The following is a 17,710-nucleotide window of genomic DNA, read 5'->3' on the forward strand; positions in this document are numbered from 1 at the left end:
CGACCCATAGTGCCCATGCAGCCCCGAGGGTTGACACTTCAAGTTTCAGGTGCTCATTTTAAACCGCCATGAGCACTGAGGTATTTTGATTACACCATTACTGGTTTGGTAAAACATCCTATACCCTCTGACCTATGATGGGATATAGATAAGCAAAAACAAAACCCTAAACCATGCAAGAACTCCTGGGGAGTCCGGGGCTTTCAGAGGATACAATGGTCTTGTTTAAACTTTATTTTTGTTATTGTTGTTGATGCTGTTATTTAAAGAGAGATATTTTGGATTGTGGGACTTAAAAAAAAAACATAAAATACACTACAGTGGACCACACTACACACACACACACACACACACACACACACACACATACACACACACCCTAGCGGGTCTCATTTCATTTGAGAAACCATTCTGTTGTAAATAGGTAATTAGCTCTTAAGCACACCTTTCAAGGGGCTTATGCATTAACATGAAAATACTGTAATTATGGCTAGCCAAAATTGCCCACTACAACCTCCAATCTCAGCTCTTTCATCTTTATTAGAAGTTAATTTTCTCCCTTTTAGCCCCTAAAACACAGTTTGGCTTTGTGAGCTTTTTTTTTAATAGAGACTATAGAAAATTAATTTTTAAGCGAATCCCAATCCCTATAACACAAGGCATGCTCTAGTGGTCTAGACTGACCCGGCCTATCAGTCACTCTCTCACAAGCTGATGACTGTGATGCCATCAGAAGCCCTGTGTGACAGAGTCTGGTGGAAAGGCTACCAGAGAGGATGCCAGGCTGCTGTGGTAAAGAGAGAGGTCACTGTGTGGTTCACGGAGGTGGGGCATTGGCCATGCCAACCTGGCAACTTGAACCACATAAAGGTAGAGAGGGAAAACCAACCCCACAAAGTTGTCTGTGACCTCACAGACACCCCTCCATGCAAAATCATAAATGTTTTAAATAAGTGGTATGCAAAAGCACATTGTACATGTGCAAGAAAATAACCTCATGTGACAAAGTAGGACATCTTTAAAAGTCTAAAAGAAAAAGGCAAATAAATAAATATAAATAGAAAACAAGAGCCAAGAGCCAACCAGAACAAAGTGTGAATCTCAGACCTGAGTCTTGGCTCCTGAAAATGTCTGACTACTGACATAGTGGGCAATAGAATGAACTAGAACCTAATTTCCCAGCAAATGGGCATGCTCAACAACAACTATTGTTAGCTTTCAAGAAGAAAAGAATGTACATTGGCTATTTTTGTTGATTTTTTAAAATTTATTCTTCGAGAGCTTTATACAGGTATAAAATGTTTTTATATGCTCCACCACCATCCCCCTAGACTCAACTTTGTGTCCCCTTTCTCTCTCCCTCTCCACCTCTCCTTCTCTCTGTCCCTCTCTTTCTGTCCTCCTGTCTGTCTTTCTTGCTTGCTTACTTGCCTGCCTGCTTTCTCGTTATCCCTCTGTATTCAATTAGTGCTGTCCAGGTGCACATAGTAGGGCCATCTACTGGAGTGGCCACGCCCCAAAGAAAACTGACTCTCCCTCCCCGGTCCCCCTGCAACCCCAAATGGCTCCCCATCCAGACTGAGGCCTTAGGAACGCTCCCCTCCCTACCCATGCCTGTGTGTTGATGACCTTGCTCTTGAGCAAGCTTATCCCGGCAGCTGCTGTGAGTTTGAGAGCATCCCGTGGTTAGATTTTTTTTCTTTTAACTAATGTGCCCCCACAGGAACTCTATCTCATCCCATCCTCTTACCCTCCTAACAAGCTTCCGCTAAATGGTCCTTGCTGGGGGCTGTCAGGGATCAGTCTCCTCCTCTCAAACCGCTGGGCAAGGACCCTTGTTGGTTTCTCCTCCCTGACCCTGGGCCTCTGCACTGCTGGGTCAGTCTGAGCCACCATGGCCTCTGGCCAACACTAACTACAACCTCCCAGGCCCAGCAGTCTCTGTCTCCACCCTGCAGCCAGTGGAAATCTGGAACACGGTCTGGCCTGCCTCTCCCTCAGAAGCTCTTGGTGACCTCAATGAAGCTAAGGTTAAAACTTCACAGGCTGTAGGCAAGCGGCCTGCACCTGGGCTCCCAGCCTCTCCCGGCAGCAGGAAGTTCACAACTAGATCTTCCTCAGCTCAAGGCCCTCCTAGAGGGTCTTCTTAGGCAGCTCCCACCTCAGACAGCTAACACCCCACTCTGTGAGTTGATTAGCATCTTCTTCTGTCGGTTACTAAATGACCCCACACTCTCACGTGGTTAGCTGTCACACCTTCGGGGCGATAAGGAATATTTCCATGTCATTGTCATAGAACCTTCACATCAGAGAGCACAGCAGATCCCCAAATGATGTACCCACTGGGCTAAATGAAGACCCCTGCCTGTCTCCACAGTGAGGTGGGAGAGGCAGACGCTGCTACTAACCTATGCTGGGATCATGATACCATAAGACCTGTGGACCCCAGCTGCACTGGAAACTCTAGTCCCATAACCAAGGGTCAGGGCTCTTATTTGATTGACATAGACTGGGGGTAGCCAACCAGCTGCTGAAAGCAAAAGTGGTCCCAGGGACCTGACTTCAAGTTCTCTGGGTCCTGACATAAGCATAAGGCCCACCCATCCTGACACTCCAGCACTGAGAACCCACCTGCCTCAGGGTTTTACTGCTGTGAGCAGACACCATAACCAAGACAAGTCTTATAAAAGGCATTTCATTGGGGCTGGCTTACGGGTTCTGAGGTTCAGTCCAGTATCATCAAGGCAGGAGAGTGGCAGCATCCAGGCAGGCATGGTGCAGTAGGAGCTGAGAGTTCTACATCTTCACCTGAAGGCTACTACTGGAAGACAGATCTCCAGGCAGCTAGGATGAGGGTCTTAAGCCCACGCCCACAGTGATACACCTACTCCAACAAGGCCACACCTCCAAGTAGTGCCTCTCCCTGGGCCAGGCATGTACAAACCATCACACCACCCCACACCACCTACCCCATGCTACCACACAGGTAGCTACAGCCTGTCTACTTCCAGGGTCTGAGCTGGTGTAGGTTGAATGTCAAGGCGATACATGATTGGACAGTAAAGAGTGGAGCAGGGAAAAAGCTTTCGTGAGGTGAGAGAGAAGGAGAAAAGGAGATTCAACATGGAAGACAAGGATGACCCATCTCCATCCGCACAGCTCTGAGTAGCCATGGGTGTATATATATATATATATATATATATATATATATATACACATACTTTCTAAGGATGGATTTCTATAGGTCAGTTTATCTTAACTAGGTGCATGGTTTATATCTTTGTAAGATGGTTGTAAGCTTATTGTGTAGATAGATTGTGGATTGAGAATTTAACATATAAATCTGTTTGATAAAATATTGATTATTGAGTCATGATTTTACCAGGCCGTGGAGAATGTGAGCTAAGTTCTCGGCTGGTCAGAAGCAGCCAGGGCGGCCAGAGCAAACCGCTGGGTCAAAGGAAGTCTGGGTCTGCCAGTACTTGGGGCGGTGTGGAGCCGCTGAGATAAAAGATACCCCACAGTGCCACGTGGCCCTAATGGTGCTGGCACAAGCGCAGGGTAAAAGGTTACCATTTTTTAATATTTACCACAACATCTCTGGGCCACTAGGCCAAAGTGGCCAGAAAGTACAGCAAGGCAGCCATTGTGGGGGTGGAGAGGGATAAGAGACTAACGCTGGAGTTGGGGCCAGATGCACACACCGATCAGAAGCACTCTCAGGAGCGGAAAGCGTTGTGCCTTGAGGCGTGGATACACAGAGGATAGATAAGAAATAAAGAACTGAAGGAATCAGACCGAAGTGGGAATCTGCCCAACTTCTAGGGTCAAGAAAGCCTTGAGCTATGGAGCCCCGCCCATTCAAGTCCAAGACTGGCCTCCCGAGAGGTGAGGGACGACAGAGATAGCCAATCAGGAGCGAGGGGAAGGTAGCTAAAGGGGGTCATCCAACTACAGCAGATTCGAAAACATCCCACCGCCCCGCCCCGCAGGAATAATCAGAATGTGTAGACCACTAGCTGTGCCCACTCTGCAGGGGGTTGGCACCCTGCCAACCTTCCTGCTCTTTCACCCTCTTGAACCGCAGAGAGAGGTAAATCGTGCAGGCCTAAGGCCTCCAGCACAACCATAGCGCCTTCGTAAATGAGCCGAGATCCAGACCCGGGCTTGCAGTAAATCTCTACTTCCTCCCACCCACCCCCCACTTCCTCCCTCGCAGATTTTAATTAAGGGTTTCCTTGCAGAAGACCGAGCTCTATTTAACTAAATCCTTGGCCCCCTTTTATATTGTCTTCGCTCTCGTTCTATGCCAGGGTGCCAGGAAAAGTTAATTATAACTTCTAAACACTCCATTAAGCCCCCCCCCCAAGTCTTCCGCCTTTGCCCGAGGCCGAGCGACTAAATCAGCTGGTTCATCGTGCCCTCCACAAACCCCATTCTGACTTTCTTTCCAGGCTCAAGGCTAAGCAGCCTTGGCTGAGCTAGCCTGATCTCCATCTTCAGGCCTTCAGGGGCCCACAGGAGCCCACAGGATGAACAGGAGCTGGGTGGGCTGGCTCACCCAGCACCAATACCCACTCAGCAGGTGATGGAGAAGAGGCCAAGAGGGCAGATGACATCGGATTGCAGAGAGGCAGCCACCAACCACCAGTTACATGGCAAATACAGCTTGTGCCACAAGGCATGGGGGTGGGGCAGAGCTCTGGAAAGTAAAGACGAGCCGGAAGGCCTAATGATGCCTGTGAGGAGAGGTCTGGGGGAAGCCTGAACTGTCCATTGGCCCTGGAGAAAGCTGAAGCTATCCCCCACTGGTCTGGGTGGGATAAGAGCTGTGGCACTGTCTGTTGGAGGGAAGAACGAAGGAAACACACACACACACACACACACACACACACACACACACACACGCACACACACACTTTTCATGGATCAGGATGGGGATCAAGAGAATTGATAAGCAAAGAGGAGGCCCAGGACACAGGAGAGAGAACTGTGCAGAAGTGTCAGTCGGGTGCCAGGTGCACAGAGCAGAGGCTAGAGGGGGATGGGGAGTGAGCTGCACACCCTGGGGCGTGCAAGGGCTGAGGCTAGAAATTTGAATGAAGTGAAGGCTGTGTGTCCCCATGAGGGGCCATGAGACAGTCCCGGGCAGCCCAGCTATGAGCTGGCATCTTTGTCTTCGCAATCGGAATCCTGCCTGGTGTCCTCACCCTGGGAACTCTGAACCCACCAGCCTTGGGGAGGGAAGGACTCTGTGTTGCCTGCTGATCATGGCCTTGCCTGAGGCAATATCCTCAGCCATTTCTTAACTTCTTACTGGGACAGTCACATAAGAAATATGGCCCTGCTGCCCACCGCTCCAAGGACACTAGTGGGTACCAGTACTGACGACAGAAACAGACATCCTGGAATGTGGGCAGCAGCTCGGAGGCAGTGTGGGGTGGGCTGCTCAGCCCTGGCCAGGTACCTAAACCTGTCTCGCTGAGGGTCTGTGTTAGCTTTTATACCTCCTGTCTATCAGGAACTGGCTTGGAATGAAACTGAGACCAGCAGGTTGGAAAGATGTTGTCTGGGGTTCAGCTCCGGGATCTGGGAGGTGGCACAGCCTGCAGGCCTGGAAAGGCTCTGGGTACATTGGGATGGCTGAATAGCGGGGGGGGGGGGGACTCTAGCCCACGCTGCCCATCTCTCCTATAGGCATACAACACCAGTCACCAGGAAGACCAGGTCTCCTCAGAGCTCGAAAGCTCTGAGTTTATCTGCTGCAGACTAGCGCTCACTCCCCTTCCGTGAGGAAGGAAATCTGATCCTGCCATCCAGCTGTTCTGGAGCCTTCCAGAGTCTCTGCCCATGATGTTGCCATCCTGACTCACTATCCAGAACTGCCTTTGCAAAGTTGTGGGGACCTCTCCACACCCCACCCACTAAACCAGAATCACACTTAGAATCAACCCCAACCCCTAGCCAGCTCTCCTCGCTATACCTACCTTGTTTTCCGTCCCACCTCAGAGGCTACGGCAGCCATGCCCCCCCTACCTCATAGCCTTCTGCACCTTGTGTTTACCCTCCAGCCTAATCCAAGGTCACCTTCGAAGGGTTTCCCATGACCACCCAGCCAAAGGCTACAGCACCACATCCCCGGGCCCCCAGGTCAATCAATCCTCAGCAATCCCTGTTTCTCTCTGTCAACCAGACTGCCCTCTTCCTGCCACACTGATTAGGAGGGGGATGGGGGGGCTGGACCTTTACCCCCCACCACCTCTGCACCTGACACATTCGGACTCCTATGGATGACTCAGAAGAGCGCTTTCTTCCAGTCTCTTCCCTGTCTACAGAGATGGCTGAAGGCAGAGATCACACATCAACACTCAGAAACGGTTACCATGCATTTACAGCTCACCACAGTCTCCCTCCTCTGAGCCTGCTCCAACTCCTGTCCTGAGGGGGTCCTGATATGGCCAGCGGCAGCTCCCAGTTCAACTGTAATAACGTGCACTCCACACTTTACAGTCCACAGAGCCTGTTTCTCCCACCCGCCTCCAATCTCTCTTGGGGGGCGGGTGTGAACAAGGCAAAGGCAGCCTGACCACCATGTACAATGGGGTAACTGAGGTCAAGAGAGACCTTCAAAAAAAATCAAAAAAAGACCTTCATCTGCAGCTGTCCCTCTCAGGAAGCAGACCCTAGGTGTCCTGGGTGTCAGCCACAGATGAGGAAGCCACAGAGGCTACACCTAAGAGCAAGAGAGGCAACAAAGAGCCTTGTCACAGAGTCCTACTGCCTGAGTTTGATTCCCAACTCTGCCACATACTAGCTGTGTGACCTAGGGAGAGTTGCCTTGCTTCTCTGGACCTTCATTTTCTACTCTACAAAATAGAGCTAGGAATATTTGCTCCCTCCTGTCATCAGGAGGGCACAGGGTAGATGCTCAGGTGCACACACACACACACACACACACACACACACACACACACAAGGAGCAGTCCTCTAGCAACCAATAACCTTTCCACCAAGTGGCTCGTTCTTGGCCCTGGATCAAGACTGGAAGGCAGCTCCCTGGGCTCTCCAAACACTTCAAGGAAGCCATGACAAGAGGCCCTGTGGAAGAAAGCCTTCAGGGTTCATGTTTTGCCCCCCAACCATCTGGCTACACCCTATTCAGTCTCTTAACTCTTCTGCAAGGCCCAAGCCATCAAGCCAAGTCCCCTCCCCACCACCCCTTGAAGACTTCCCTTCCCTGAAGAAGCCACAGCCCATCCCCAGACCCACGGGCCACTAAGCTTAAGTATTCGAGCCACACTGCAGGGTCCGTGGATTCTCATCTGTCAGAGGGTGTGAAGAGAGATATCGAGACAAAACTGTGGCCACATTTTACCAAGGCAGAGAGGGAAAAAGAGCCTGCCACCCGGGGCCTGGCACATGGTAAGCATCTGGCCTGTGGTGACCCTCACCCAGCCAAATGGAGCCTCTCATCTTTCGAAAGTCATAGCAAAAGAGATACGGGCATAAAGAACCCTGAAGAAAGCAGTCCGGAGCATGGCCAGGGAGACACCTGGCTGTCACTGGGCCTTGGCTATGCACTCCCTACCCTAGCCTTCACGTGTTCCAGTTCAAATGAGGCTGGATGAAATTTCCCATTTGAAAAAAATCAATATTTAAAATGCCAAGCGTGCCAAGTGGCAGCAAAACTATGCTTGTGAATGTTTGTTTCCATTGGCAGGGCCAGGCCCCTCACTCGCTGCAGCCACTCACCTCATGCCTGGCCCCTGCCCCATGGCTCTCAGCCAGCTGCACAGTGGCACACTCAGAGACTGCAAAGGACTGTAAAGTCTGGCAGCCACAGCCACCGGGGAGCTTCTTATGGGGGAAGACCAACACGTTTATGTCTCCTCTCCAGGACAGCGAGCCTGTGCACCAGGCTACCCAGGAGCTATCCTTCCCCGAGGCAGACACAGAACCACCTCACTGTGACTTTTCCCCAGATTCCAGAACATGCAAATTCCCTACCCTAGGTGCTGGGAGAGGAGCATGCTAGTTTATTTCTTCATTTTGGAAAAAGAAGAGCACCCACACAAAGCCGTACCCACCAGCTTGGCCATTCATTCATTCACTCATTCATTCATTAGTTGCTTTGTGAGCACCTATACCAGGCACTCAGGGCTGACCTGCGGGATCAGGCTCTGCCACTGCCTACACCAGCTGCTGCCCACAAAAAGAACACCTCGGGTGCCTAGACCCCCATGGGGCCACAGAACAGAGTGCCGTCCTCACAGAGGCTGAACCACAAACATATGAGTAGAGGACCTTCCCTGGCACCACTTTTCCCAGAAAGCCAATCACCTCTCACCATTCATTCATTCATTCCTTTGTTCATTCATTCATTCACTCATTCATTCATTAGTTGCTTTGTGAGCACCTATACCAGGCACTCAGGACTGAGCACAAAGGTGGTCCATACACGTGGGAGCCAAGCCAGCTCCTTTGGGAGGGTCTCCAAGATCAAAGACTAACAAACAAGTCACAGTCAAGATGGGGTTGGAAAGGGAGGCCCTGGTGGAATGGGAGAAATGTGCAAGACCTAGTCTAAGAGGGTAGGGAAGGCTCCCCAATATGGTGGACAGGCCAAGGCCCAGGCCCAGAAGGTGCAAGGCAGGGCAGGGATGCCAGGCTACTAGGAGAGGGCAGCTCTGGATATCACATCCTCACAAGCACCAAGTGCGCTCAGCACGCAAGACCTACCCAGCCATTCATTGAACTTCTTCACCTCGCTTGGGAGCCCCAGCTCCGTGAAGTCCCCTGCGTGGATCAGCACATCGCCATAGGGCATCTGGATGGGGTCTGTCCTTGAGTGAGTATCAGAAACGCAGACAAAGCGTGTGTAGCCGGGTGGCTTCGGGGCATCGTGAGGCACTGGGTCCACCCTGCAGGGAGAGAAGATGCTGCCGGTTACCGGGGTCACCGACCTGTGATCCTGGGGGGCGGTGGGACTCCCGGATACAGCCCTTCCATGCTCCTACTAGCTCTATCAACTCAGTGTCCAACTGAACATGAGCCAAATGGCCAGCCTTCTGGAGGCCCCCGCAAAACGTTCTCATCCCCTGAGCCTCAGCTTCCCCTATCCTGTGGTGTCAATCTTTACTGTGTACTTGGTGGGATTTTCGATCACCATAAAAACACAGGCCTAGGGGTATCTGCCTATGAGGATGTTTCCCATAAAGGTTTTACCCTGAATGGAAGACGCACCACTGGAGTTCCAGACCAATTTTTAAAAAGGAGAGTTGACCAGCCGTGTCACACTCCTGCCGCCATGCTTCCCCGGCCATGACAGACTGTATCCTCGGGCCGTGAGCCAAGATTAACCCTTCCTGCTTTAACTGCTTCAACTGTTTTGTTCTTCTGGTTTTGGTTTTTTTTTTTTTTTTTTTTTTTTTTCTCTTTTGGTGGGGGGAGGCGTTGTTTTTGGTTTTTCTTTTTCTTTTCTTTTCTTTCTTTTCTTTTTTTTTTTTTTTTTGTCATAGCAACGTGAGACCCTCCGAGGACCACCATGAGCATCTGAACATCATACCCACATACAGCGCCTACAATTACAGCCGAGCTGTTCTGCACGAAAGCAGCATTTCCCGGCTTTGCTCATCACTGCTGGGCCTGTGCTGGCTGTCTCTGCTTTGGCTAGAAGTCAGATTTTTTTTTCAACCTCCCAAAACCATCTTTCACCCCTGGGGGCACTATTGCCCTGCTGACACCGTGTAGCTAGAAATCCCTGATCCACTCAAGGAAACTGGTCCTGAGTTCAGCACTCAGCATAGCACCGAAGATGCAGAAGGTCCATCCCCAAGAACAGCAGGGGAGGGTCCCCAAAAGACATTTCAGTCATTTTGATGCCAAGAGCCTTCTGGGATTGTGCACGACAATGCTCCTGCAGTCGGAAAACCAGATCCCTGAGTCCAGCTCAGCTACTGTCACTGGGACATGAGCGGAACCCAGGGCCTGGGTTTGCACCTGGACTTGAACATCCCAGAAATCAAAAGAGCATGGCACGCGCTCCATTCCCCATCCCGGGAGCCCCAGCAGCTGGCTGAGGACCCCACCGTAAGCCCCTCGTCCCATGTTCTTCACAGAGCACATATGAATCCTGGTGACTTCACCAGGCTCACGACGCTTAGAAACAACACGATGACATTTCAACAAGCAGCTCTCTCCAAACGAGCATGCCGCTGGAGGAGTCGTGTTTAAATCTAATTATGCGTCAAACCAAAAGCAGCACCGTATCAGTTACATAAATACTTTTAAAGACATCTTTCTAATTATCCTTTTTTTTTTCAGACAATATACTTCGAAGAAATTTAATTAACACCTTATGAGAGACATGGGTTCGGCATGCTAATGTGCACCATGCATCCTACTGCTGGATCTGCAGCAGGTGAGGAACCACACCAGCCTCTCCCAACCCTCGGGCACCACAGGAGGAAGCACCCTTGGTCCCCTGTGGGGGTTGTTAAGCCTAGGCAGAGCCCTAGCAGCTTGGAGATAAGCTGACTGGGAAGACGGAGAAATTTTCCAAATAGTAATGGGTGGCCGGGAAGGCACTGGGTTGGTGCTGGGCTGGCGCTGGGTTCTCATCTCCTCTCTCCACCCACACATTCTGTGGTCAATTAGCACAAGTCCTGAGGACCAGGCCAGAGGGATGAACAGGCTAGAATCGCGCCCACCAGGAGCTAAGGCTGTGATGAAAATGTGACCCTGTGGTTCCCAGTTGTGCTGAGGCAACAGAAGGGCTGAGGATCAGAGAAATCCATCGATGCTCTGGGTTCCTAGAAGCTTCCAGAAGGAGGCAGTGTATGACCAGACCTAAAAGGGAAACCTCCCTGCAATCCTCACCTTCCCTGTGTCCCCTGGGACTCAGCATCTTCTCTCCAAGGCAGTCTAAGAGGCTGGGGGTGGGGGAGGATTCCTGTGCTCTCTGCCCATCCTGACAGTGCTAACAGGACCACGGGCAGCAAATCAGCACTGGACTACTGGGGAACTCAGGCAAACCAAAAAATTTGTTCACGCACACACACATGTACCACACATACATATGCACACACACATGCCACCTCACACCACATCCCACACACATAAATACATATACATTTACACACACATACACACACACACACCACCACCACCACCACACCACACACAAACACAAACCACCTTACACTGCATCCCACACACACACACACACACACACACACACACACACACCACCACCACACCACACACAAACACAAACCACCTTACACCGCATCCCACACACATACACACATACACATGCACACACATACACACCACACACATACATACACCATACACATATGCACACATACACACCACATACAAACACACCCCACACACATATATACATACCACACACACATACCTTATAGATGCCATAAAGTTATAAAGACCTCAAAAAGATCAAGAGAAAGGGGATCCAGCAGTCTCCTTAGAAGACGACCTGGCCACCAGGCAGCGGAGGGCTCTCATCAACAGGGGCGGCTGTGGAGGCAGGAGCTCTTTAATTAACTTTACCTTATTTCCCTGCACCCCGAGGCTTCCCAGCACAGTGAAGACAGAAGCCTAGAGATCCCCAGAGAGCGAGTTAAAGCCTCCTTTCCCCAGATCAGTTCTGCGGCAAAGCTGTTTGCCCAACCTTGCAAGAAAAGAGAGCAAACTTCACACCCAGTGTCTGGGAACTCAGGAAACACTGAACAGTGTTTCCACATTTGCTCTCTTCCCCTTCTCGTAACCCTCTGCCCAGTATCGTGCTGGTGCCCCCATTTTACAGATGACAAAACTGAGGCTCGGGGAAAGGCTATTTCACCCAGTCTTCAGGGTATCAGGGAGATCCTTTAGTGGGTTAAGCGCCTTCAGCTCTGTTCCCCAAAGCCATCCTGGACAGCACATGTCAAGCACCCACAAAGGCCTCATAAGAGATGTGTTGTCCCTCAGTTGCCCCAGAGAAACATGGTCCTGTACTGTATGAAGCCATGGGACTGGGCATTGACCCTATTGCCTGAGGACTATGAAAATGAGGAGCCAGGAGCCCAGGACAGACCATGAGTGTCATACCACACCACTGCCCTGACCCTCTCTGTCTGGTGCTCTGCCCAAGGTGGGCAGGTTCCAAGGTGACCTGGCCACCCTGCCCACGCACATCCCTGGACCTGAACTTCCTGCTGCCTTCCAGCTGGGATGGTGCCCTCTGCTTCCCCAGGGCTGCAGCACCTCTGAGCTTCAGATCCTCCTAGATCCCCAGGGCTCATCCTGGATACATCCTCCCTTCCATTCCCTCCTCCCTTCCATTTCCTGTGCGAGACAGAGGGAGGAACCAAGCCCACCCAGGAAAGAGCACCTGGGGCGGGGCCAGGAGATCTGGAGCTTTTCCTGAGAGTGACGCGTGCAGGTTTGCAGAGCGCTCAGGGTCGAGAGCTAGATGAGCCCGGAAACACCCTAAGCAAAGATCTGAGGGTAGGGCTGTGGAGGTGACTCAGCCAGGAAAGCGTTTGCCTCAGAAGCAGAACCTGAGTTCAATCTCTAGGACCCAAAGGAAAACTTGTCCAGAGGAGCCGGCTGCTAATCCCAGTGCTGGGCAGGTGGAGGCAATAGACGTAGCCTTAGGGGTAAGATCCAGGTCTCCAAATTCCAGGTGGACAACTCCTGAGGAGACACACCTGAGACTGACCTCTGGCCTCCATGGTATGCATACACACACACACACACGTGCACACATGCACACACGCACACACATATGTATGCACATATACATACCTGCACACACATACATGCATACACAGAGACACATGCACATGATCACATACATGTGCACACATGCACACACATTCTCTCTCTCTCACACACACACATACACACACACACACACACACACACACACACACACACACACACATACAAACACACACAAGACCTGAAGCAGGAGGAAGGATGGAAAGTTCAGGAAGCAGGAGCAGTGGCTATGTCTGTTGCCCAGGCATGCAGGACGGGGCTGAGTCCTCTCCTCAGGCTTTGCCCCGGCACTGCCCAGTTCCAGGCTGAGCCCTCTTCCTCTCAGCTAGAGAGCAGATGGAGCTCAGACAACAGGGTCAAGTGGGCTCTGTTCGCTCCCCTTCAGAAGTCCTGGTTTTTCCCTCTGCAGAAAGTGAATCAGGCACGAACCCAGTCAAGTGCAGGGACCAGGGACACAAGGTTCCTCCCAGCCTAGCTCTCCGGTTCCCGCTACAGTCTCCAGCTCACAGCACTGCCCGAGAAGCCCAGATGACATTTAAAGGATCTGTCCCATATCTCCAGTGACCCCAAAAGGGGAGAGGAAAGAGCTGTTTGCTTCGCCCCAGAGACACTTCATGGCAGTCTCCAGTAACCGGTCCCTCCCTTCCATTGCCCCCTCTTACCCCTGCATGCCCAGGGTCGTGATGCCTAGAGGGCTCTCCCGAGAAGCCCCTGGGGTTTCTCAGTCCCACAGCCAGAGGCCCCAGCTCCTGATAGTCATCGCTCAGGCAAAGACAGACTAGTTACCAGCAGGGTCTCAGGGGCAACTGAGTAAACCACACAGCTCAATAAGAGGCCACGTCGAACTGCCACTGTTTTTGTTGAATCTAAATTGTGTATTTATTAACTGGGACCGCCGTTCTCTCGTCCCCTGAGACAAAGCCCCTGGCGGTGATAAATCACTAGTCAGGGAGCAGTGCCCATCCTGTATACAGAGTGGCCACTTGCCGGGGGGGGGGGGTCCCCAACAGCCTGAGGACCTCAGATCTAGAGTCTGAATAGATGGGGCGGGAGGTGATGCCACCCCCCCCCAGGTTGTGCTTACCCAAACTTCAAAGTTCTCCTGGTGCTCCTTCCTAAGCCCTACCCACACTCCTGTGTCTATTCAGACCCACTGCCCATGGAAGCCAGGACCCTGGCTGCCTGGGGAGGGATCACACAGAGCAGGCCAAAGGGGAGAGGTCTAGACAAGGGGACACCACCCAGACAACAAGAAAGTCACTGTGCTTTTTCTCCTCTGCTACGGTGTCCCAAAGCCACTCTCGTGGCTCCGCCACGTGAAGACTACACAGTCGACATCACTGCAAACAGCACTTTTCAGTTGGGGAAACTGAGGCATGGAGAGACCTGAGCCCTGCCCAGGTAGACCAGCCTATTTTTTTCTAATCAACAAGCTGCCTAATTGTTTCCAAGGAACCTGAATGAGTAAAGAAATGAGGGGAGGGGTACTGGCCTCCACTGTTTTCCCTGGTCAAATGGAAACACCCACTGTCTCTCAATCAGCCCCTCACTACCCTTCCCCGGGACAATCCGGCTCCAGGGCCTGTAGCTGGCCTCTCTCTCCTACACAAGCCCCTGTACCCAGATGGTACCCCTGAAATCCTCAGGCACCCTCTCCAGACACCCTCTCCTCATCCCATCCCCTGTGGCCCACCCTTCTGCAACTTCTGCATGGCTCTGGGAATCCTAATACCCCTTCCCAAACACCCCCCCCATCTCAATAGAACCCTCCTTATCCAAAAGGTCATTCCCGGACACCCCAAGATTGACAGACCCTCCTCAGCTTTCTTCTCCTTTTGTCCTGTCTGCATGGCTTTTTTCCTCAGGCTAGGGTCTCCATGGGGTTACCCAACCTGGGCAGAAGCACCTTCCATGGTAGTCCTGCAAGGCAACAATTCTGAGGCCAGGCCATGCACAGAAGAGTGTGCCTACAAACACAGGCACCTATCAGCCCCTGCTGCTCCATCTGAGGTCCCGCTGTTCTCTCTCATTTCCACTGGAAAGGCTCAAGCTCAGCATCAGGCACTTGAGTATCATCTCCAATCCGACTAAGTACCAAGAGAACCTAAGTACGCAGAGACAGACCTCAGGCTGCTAGGTGCCAAGGGCCAAGAAGAGGTGTGCCCTCAACAGGGCATTCAGCCTATGTAAACCTTCCTGCAGCCCCCTAACCCCCCAAAAGTAAGCAATGCTCAGACAAATACCTACCCAAAACTACACCTTCTGACCACATGGAATAAAACCCCCACTAGAAGGAGCATCATCCCAAGTGTCACTGGGAAAATCGGCATCCCTTACTGGAATCCCCTCCAGACCACACAACAGTCACAGCCGATGCCGTTCTCCCAGGAAAGTATCCCAGAACAGAACCTGGGGTTGAAGAAAGCTACACAGGAAGGAGTGGCCACGCACAGCCTGCTATGCTGTCTCTGCACGCTGGGCTTGGAGAACTCACCCATTCATTGTACCTTGTCCTTGAGGGACAGATGCTGGGACCACATGAACACACTCCTCAGAAGTAGGGCTCCTGCTCTAGAGGAGGCTTGGGGTCTACACCCCCAGGGATAACCTAATGTCCTGGAGAAGGGCTTCTGGGAACCACACAATACCCTGCATAGTGGCTGTGTCCTTGCTCAGTCAGTAGGAAGCCATTAGTCTCTCCCCACTGTGTGAGATCAAGGTGGCTGTGACCTGGAGCAGGAAGGCACCCAAGACACTAAGAAAGCATGTAACTGAGAAGACAGTGTGCTGAACACATCCTCCGTAGAACACTTTAGAAGCATAGGGTCTGACAAAGGGAGAGGAGACAGCTAATCCAGGATGGGGTCCTAACCTGAGCCTACAGCAAGACCGTCTCCCTCTCTGTGACTCAGTCTTCCCATCAGAGGAAGTCAGAATAGGAGTCCTGAGCCACACTCCTAGGCACAGCTGAAACTAGGCCTCTAGATATTCCACCCACCCTCACCCCACCCTCCCACCCTCAGTCTACCCCCCTCCCTCAACTTCCACCCTCACCTCTACCTCACTTCACCCTCCCACCTCACCCTACCCTGCCTACCCAACCCCGCCCCAACAAGGGAGCCTGGAGGTTCACAACTTCTGGTTTCATCATTAAATCTTAGATCTCTCAATAAAATCATCTCATTTCAAACATTTCTGAAGCATCCACCAAGTCCAATGAAACAGGACAAAGGGCCAACCTGAGTCCCTGGGGTCACCAGTCTGGGGCTTCCCCCAGATCCCTCCCAACTTCAGCCCAGGTAGTCACACAGCACAGTTCGGGTTTTGGGCCACAAGCCCTGGAATGTGTGTTTGAGGGTGTCCCAGAAGCCAGGAGGCACCTGTGTCCCTGTCCCCACCAGTCCTCGGACGTCTGCACTTACATCTGCACGTGCGGTGGCTGGAAGCGGCCCTGGTTGATATTGTAGAAGGTGAAGGCCTGGGTGGGATTGGAGCTGTACTCGTCCACCTCGAGGATGAGTCGGCCATGTTGGTGCCGTCGAGAGGCCATCACGTGGGACTGAGAGAACGCCATGCCCAGGCCACAGGGGAGCAGGGCCAGGGCTTCGGCCTTCAGGATGCCAGCATCCCACCTAGGGCGCCACATGGACCTCCGTGGGCCTCCCGGGCATCTCCCACCGCCACCACTGCCGGGTCCCCCGCCAGACCTGCGAACAGACTGAAGAGACGGAGCAGAACCATGCGACAGTTAATCTGTTTGGGATTTGTTTTATTTAATGTCAGATGAAGATTTAGAAAGAGGGAAGGGGGGGCGGGAGTGGGGGGAAAACACAGTCGCACGCAGCTCAAAAACTCATTACAAATCTTTCCATCTCAGCAGTTTGATGAATATACTTTGGTAAAAAAGAAGAGAGAACAGAGGGGGGGGGGACCATGGGGGGAAAAGCCGAGATACCATGGACGGATGCATGCGTGGTCCAACATGTTTAAATACTTCAGACATTTTTTCCCCCTCCAACAAGATTCTCGGAGCCTATGGAGCTGGGGAGGAGACAATGGCTGGTATTTTGTAAACAGGAAAGTTAAATTTTTTATTTTAAAGATTTGGGGAACAGGAAAGATTCCCCCATAGAACCCCCCAAAACACAGCCACACCCCAGCAAGTCCATGCAGGTGAGGATTGCATGGGGTTAAAATTCCTCCTTCAACATAAATTTAGCTTCAAGACATCTTTCAGATGCACCCAGAGAAAGGGGATTTCCAAGCAGTGCACGCAACTCCTAGGCTGAGGCATGGTGGTAGCCCCCAGGGGTGGGTGGAGGGAAGCTGAAGAGGATCTCCCTCCTCATGCTGTGCCCTGCCCCCACCAGGATCCCAGGAATCCCAGATCTATCCATTTATGAATCTGCTTAATCACAGTGAGAATTCTATAGCTTGGGGTCCTTCCTTCCTTCCTTTCTTTTTCCTTCAGTGGGAAGGTGTGGTTTGCAGATGATTTTACTGGACTAAAACCCCCTGCAGCAGATTCTGAGCCAGCCGTGTGGAGCCTGAAGGCACAGACCCAGCAAGTGAGGTAGCACCTGCCCTGGTGGTTTTATATCTCATTATTGACACTGTGGGTCCCGCGTGCCTGTTCATAGTAATTTTTCAACCGTGTGAGCAGGCAGTGACTTGAAGGGTTTTTTTTTTTTTTTTGGTTTGGCTTGGTTTGGTTTTCGTTTAGGGTTTGGGTTTTTTGGGTTTTGTTTTGTTTCCTCGTTGTTTTGGATTACGCTTTTGAGGGTCCCTCCAGTGGCCCCGTTCACACCGTATTTGACCAAGTAGAAAACCACGTAGTTTAAAGGATTCCTGGACACTGGGACCCCAAACACATTAAAGGAAGAAAAATTCCCTTTCTTTGTGCTCGGAAGGGGAATAGACA

General features: G+C 51.7%; 1 protein-coding gene across 1 annotated transcript in view; it reads right to left on the minus strand.

Annotated features, from left to right (window-relative positions):
• MPPED1 (metallophosphoesterase domain containing 1) overlaps positions 1-16,435 on the minus strand; it is a gene marked incomplete at both ends in the record, with an annotated part of 64,225 nt that extends 47,790 nt beyond the window's left edge. The window contains 2 exons of the mRNA XM_080938909.1: positions 8,740-8,921; positions 16,212-16,435. Of these exons, the coding sequence (XP_080795035.1) occupies positions 8,740-8,921; positions 16,212-16,435 (406 nt within the window). The remainder of the gene's footprint in view (positions 1-8,739; positions 8,922-16,211) is intronic.
• Positions 16,436-17,710: the final 1,275 nt, after the last annotated feature.

This window comes from Micromys minutus (assembly GCF_963924665.1).
Source record: "Micromys minutus genome assembly, chromosome: 27".
Classification (NCBI taxonomy): Eukaryota; Metazoa; Chordata; class Mammalia; order Rodentia; family Muridae; genus Micromys; species Micromys minutus.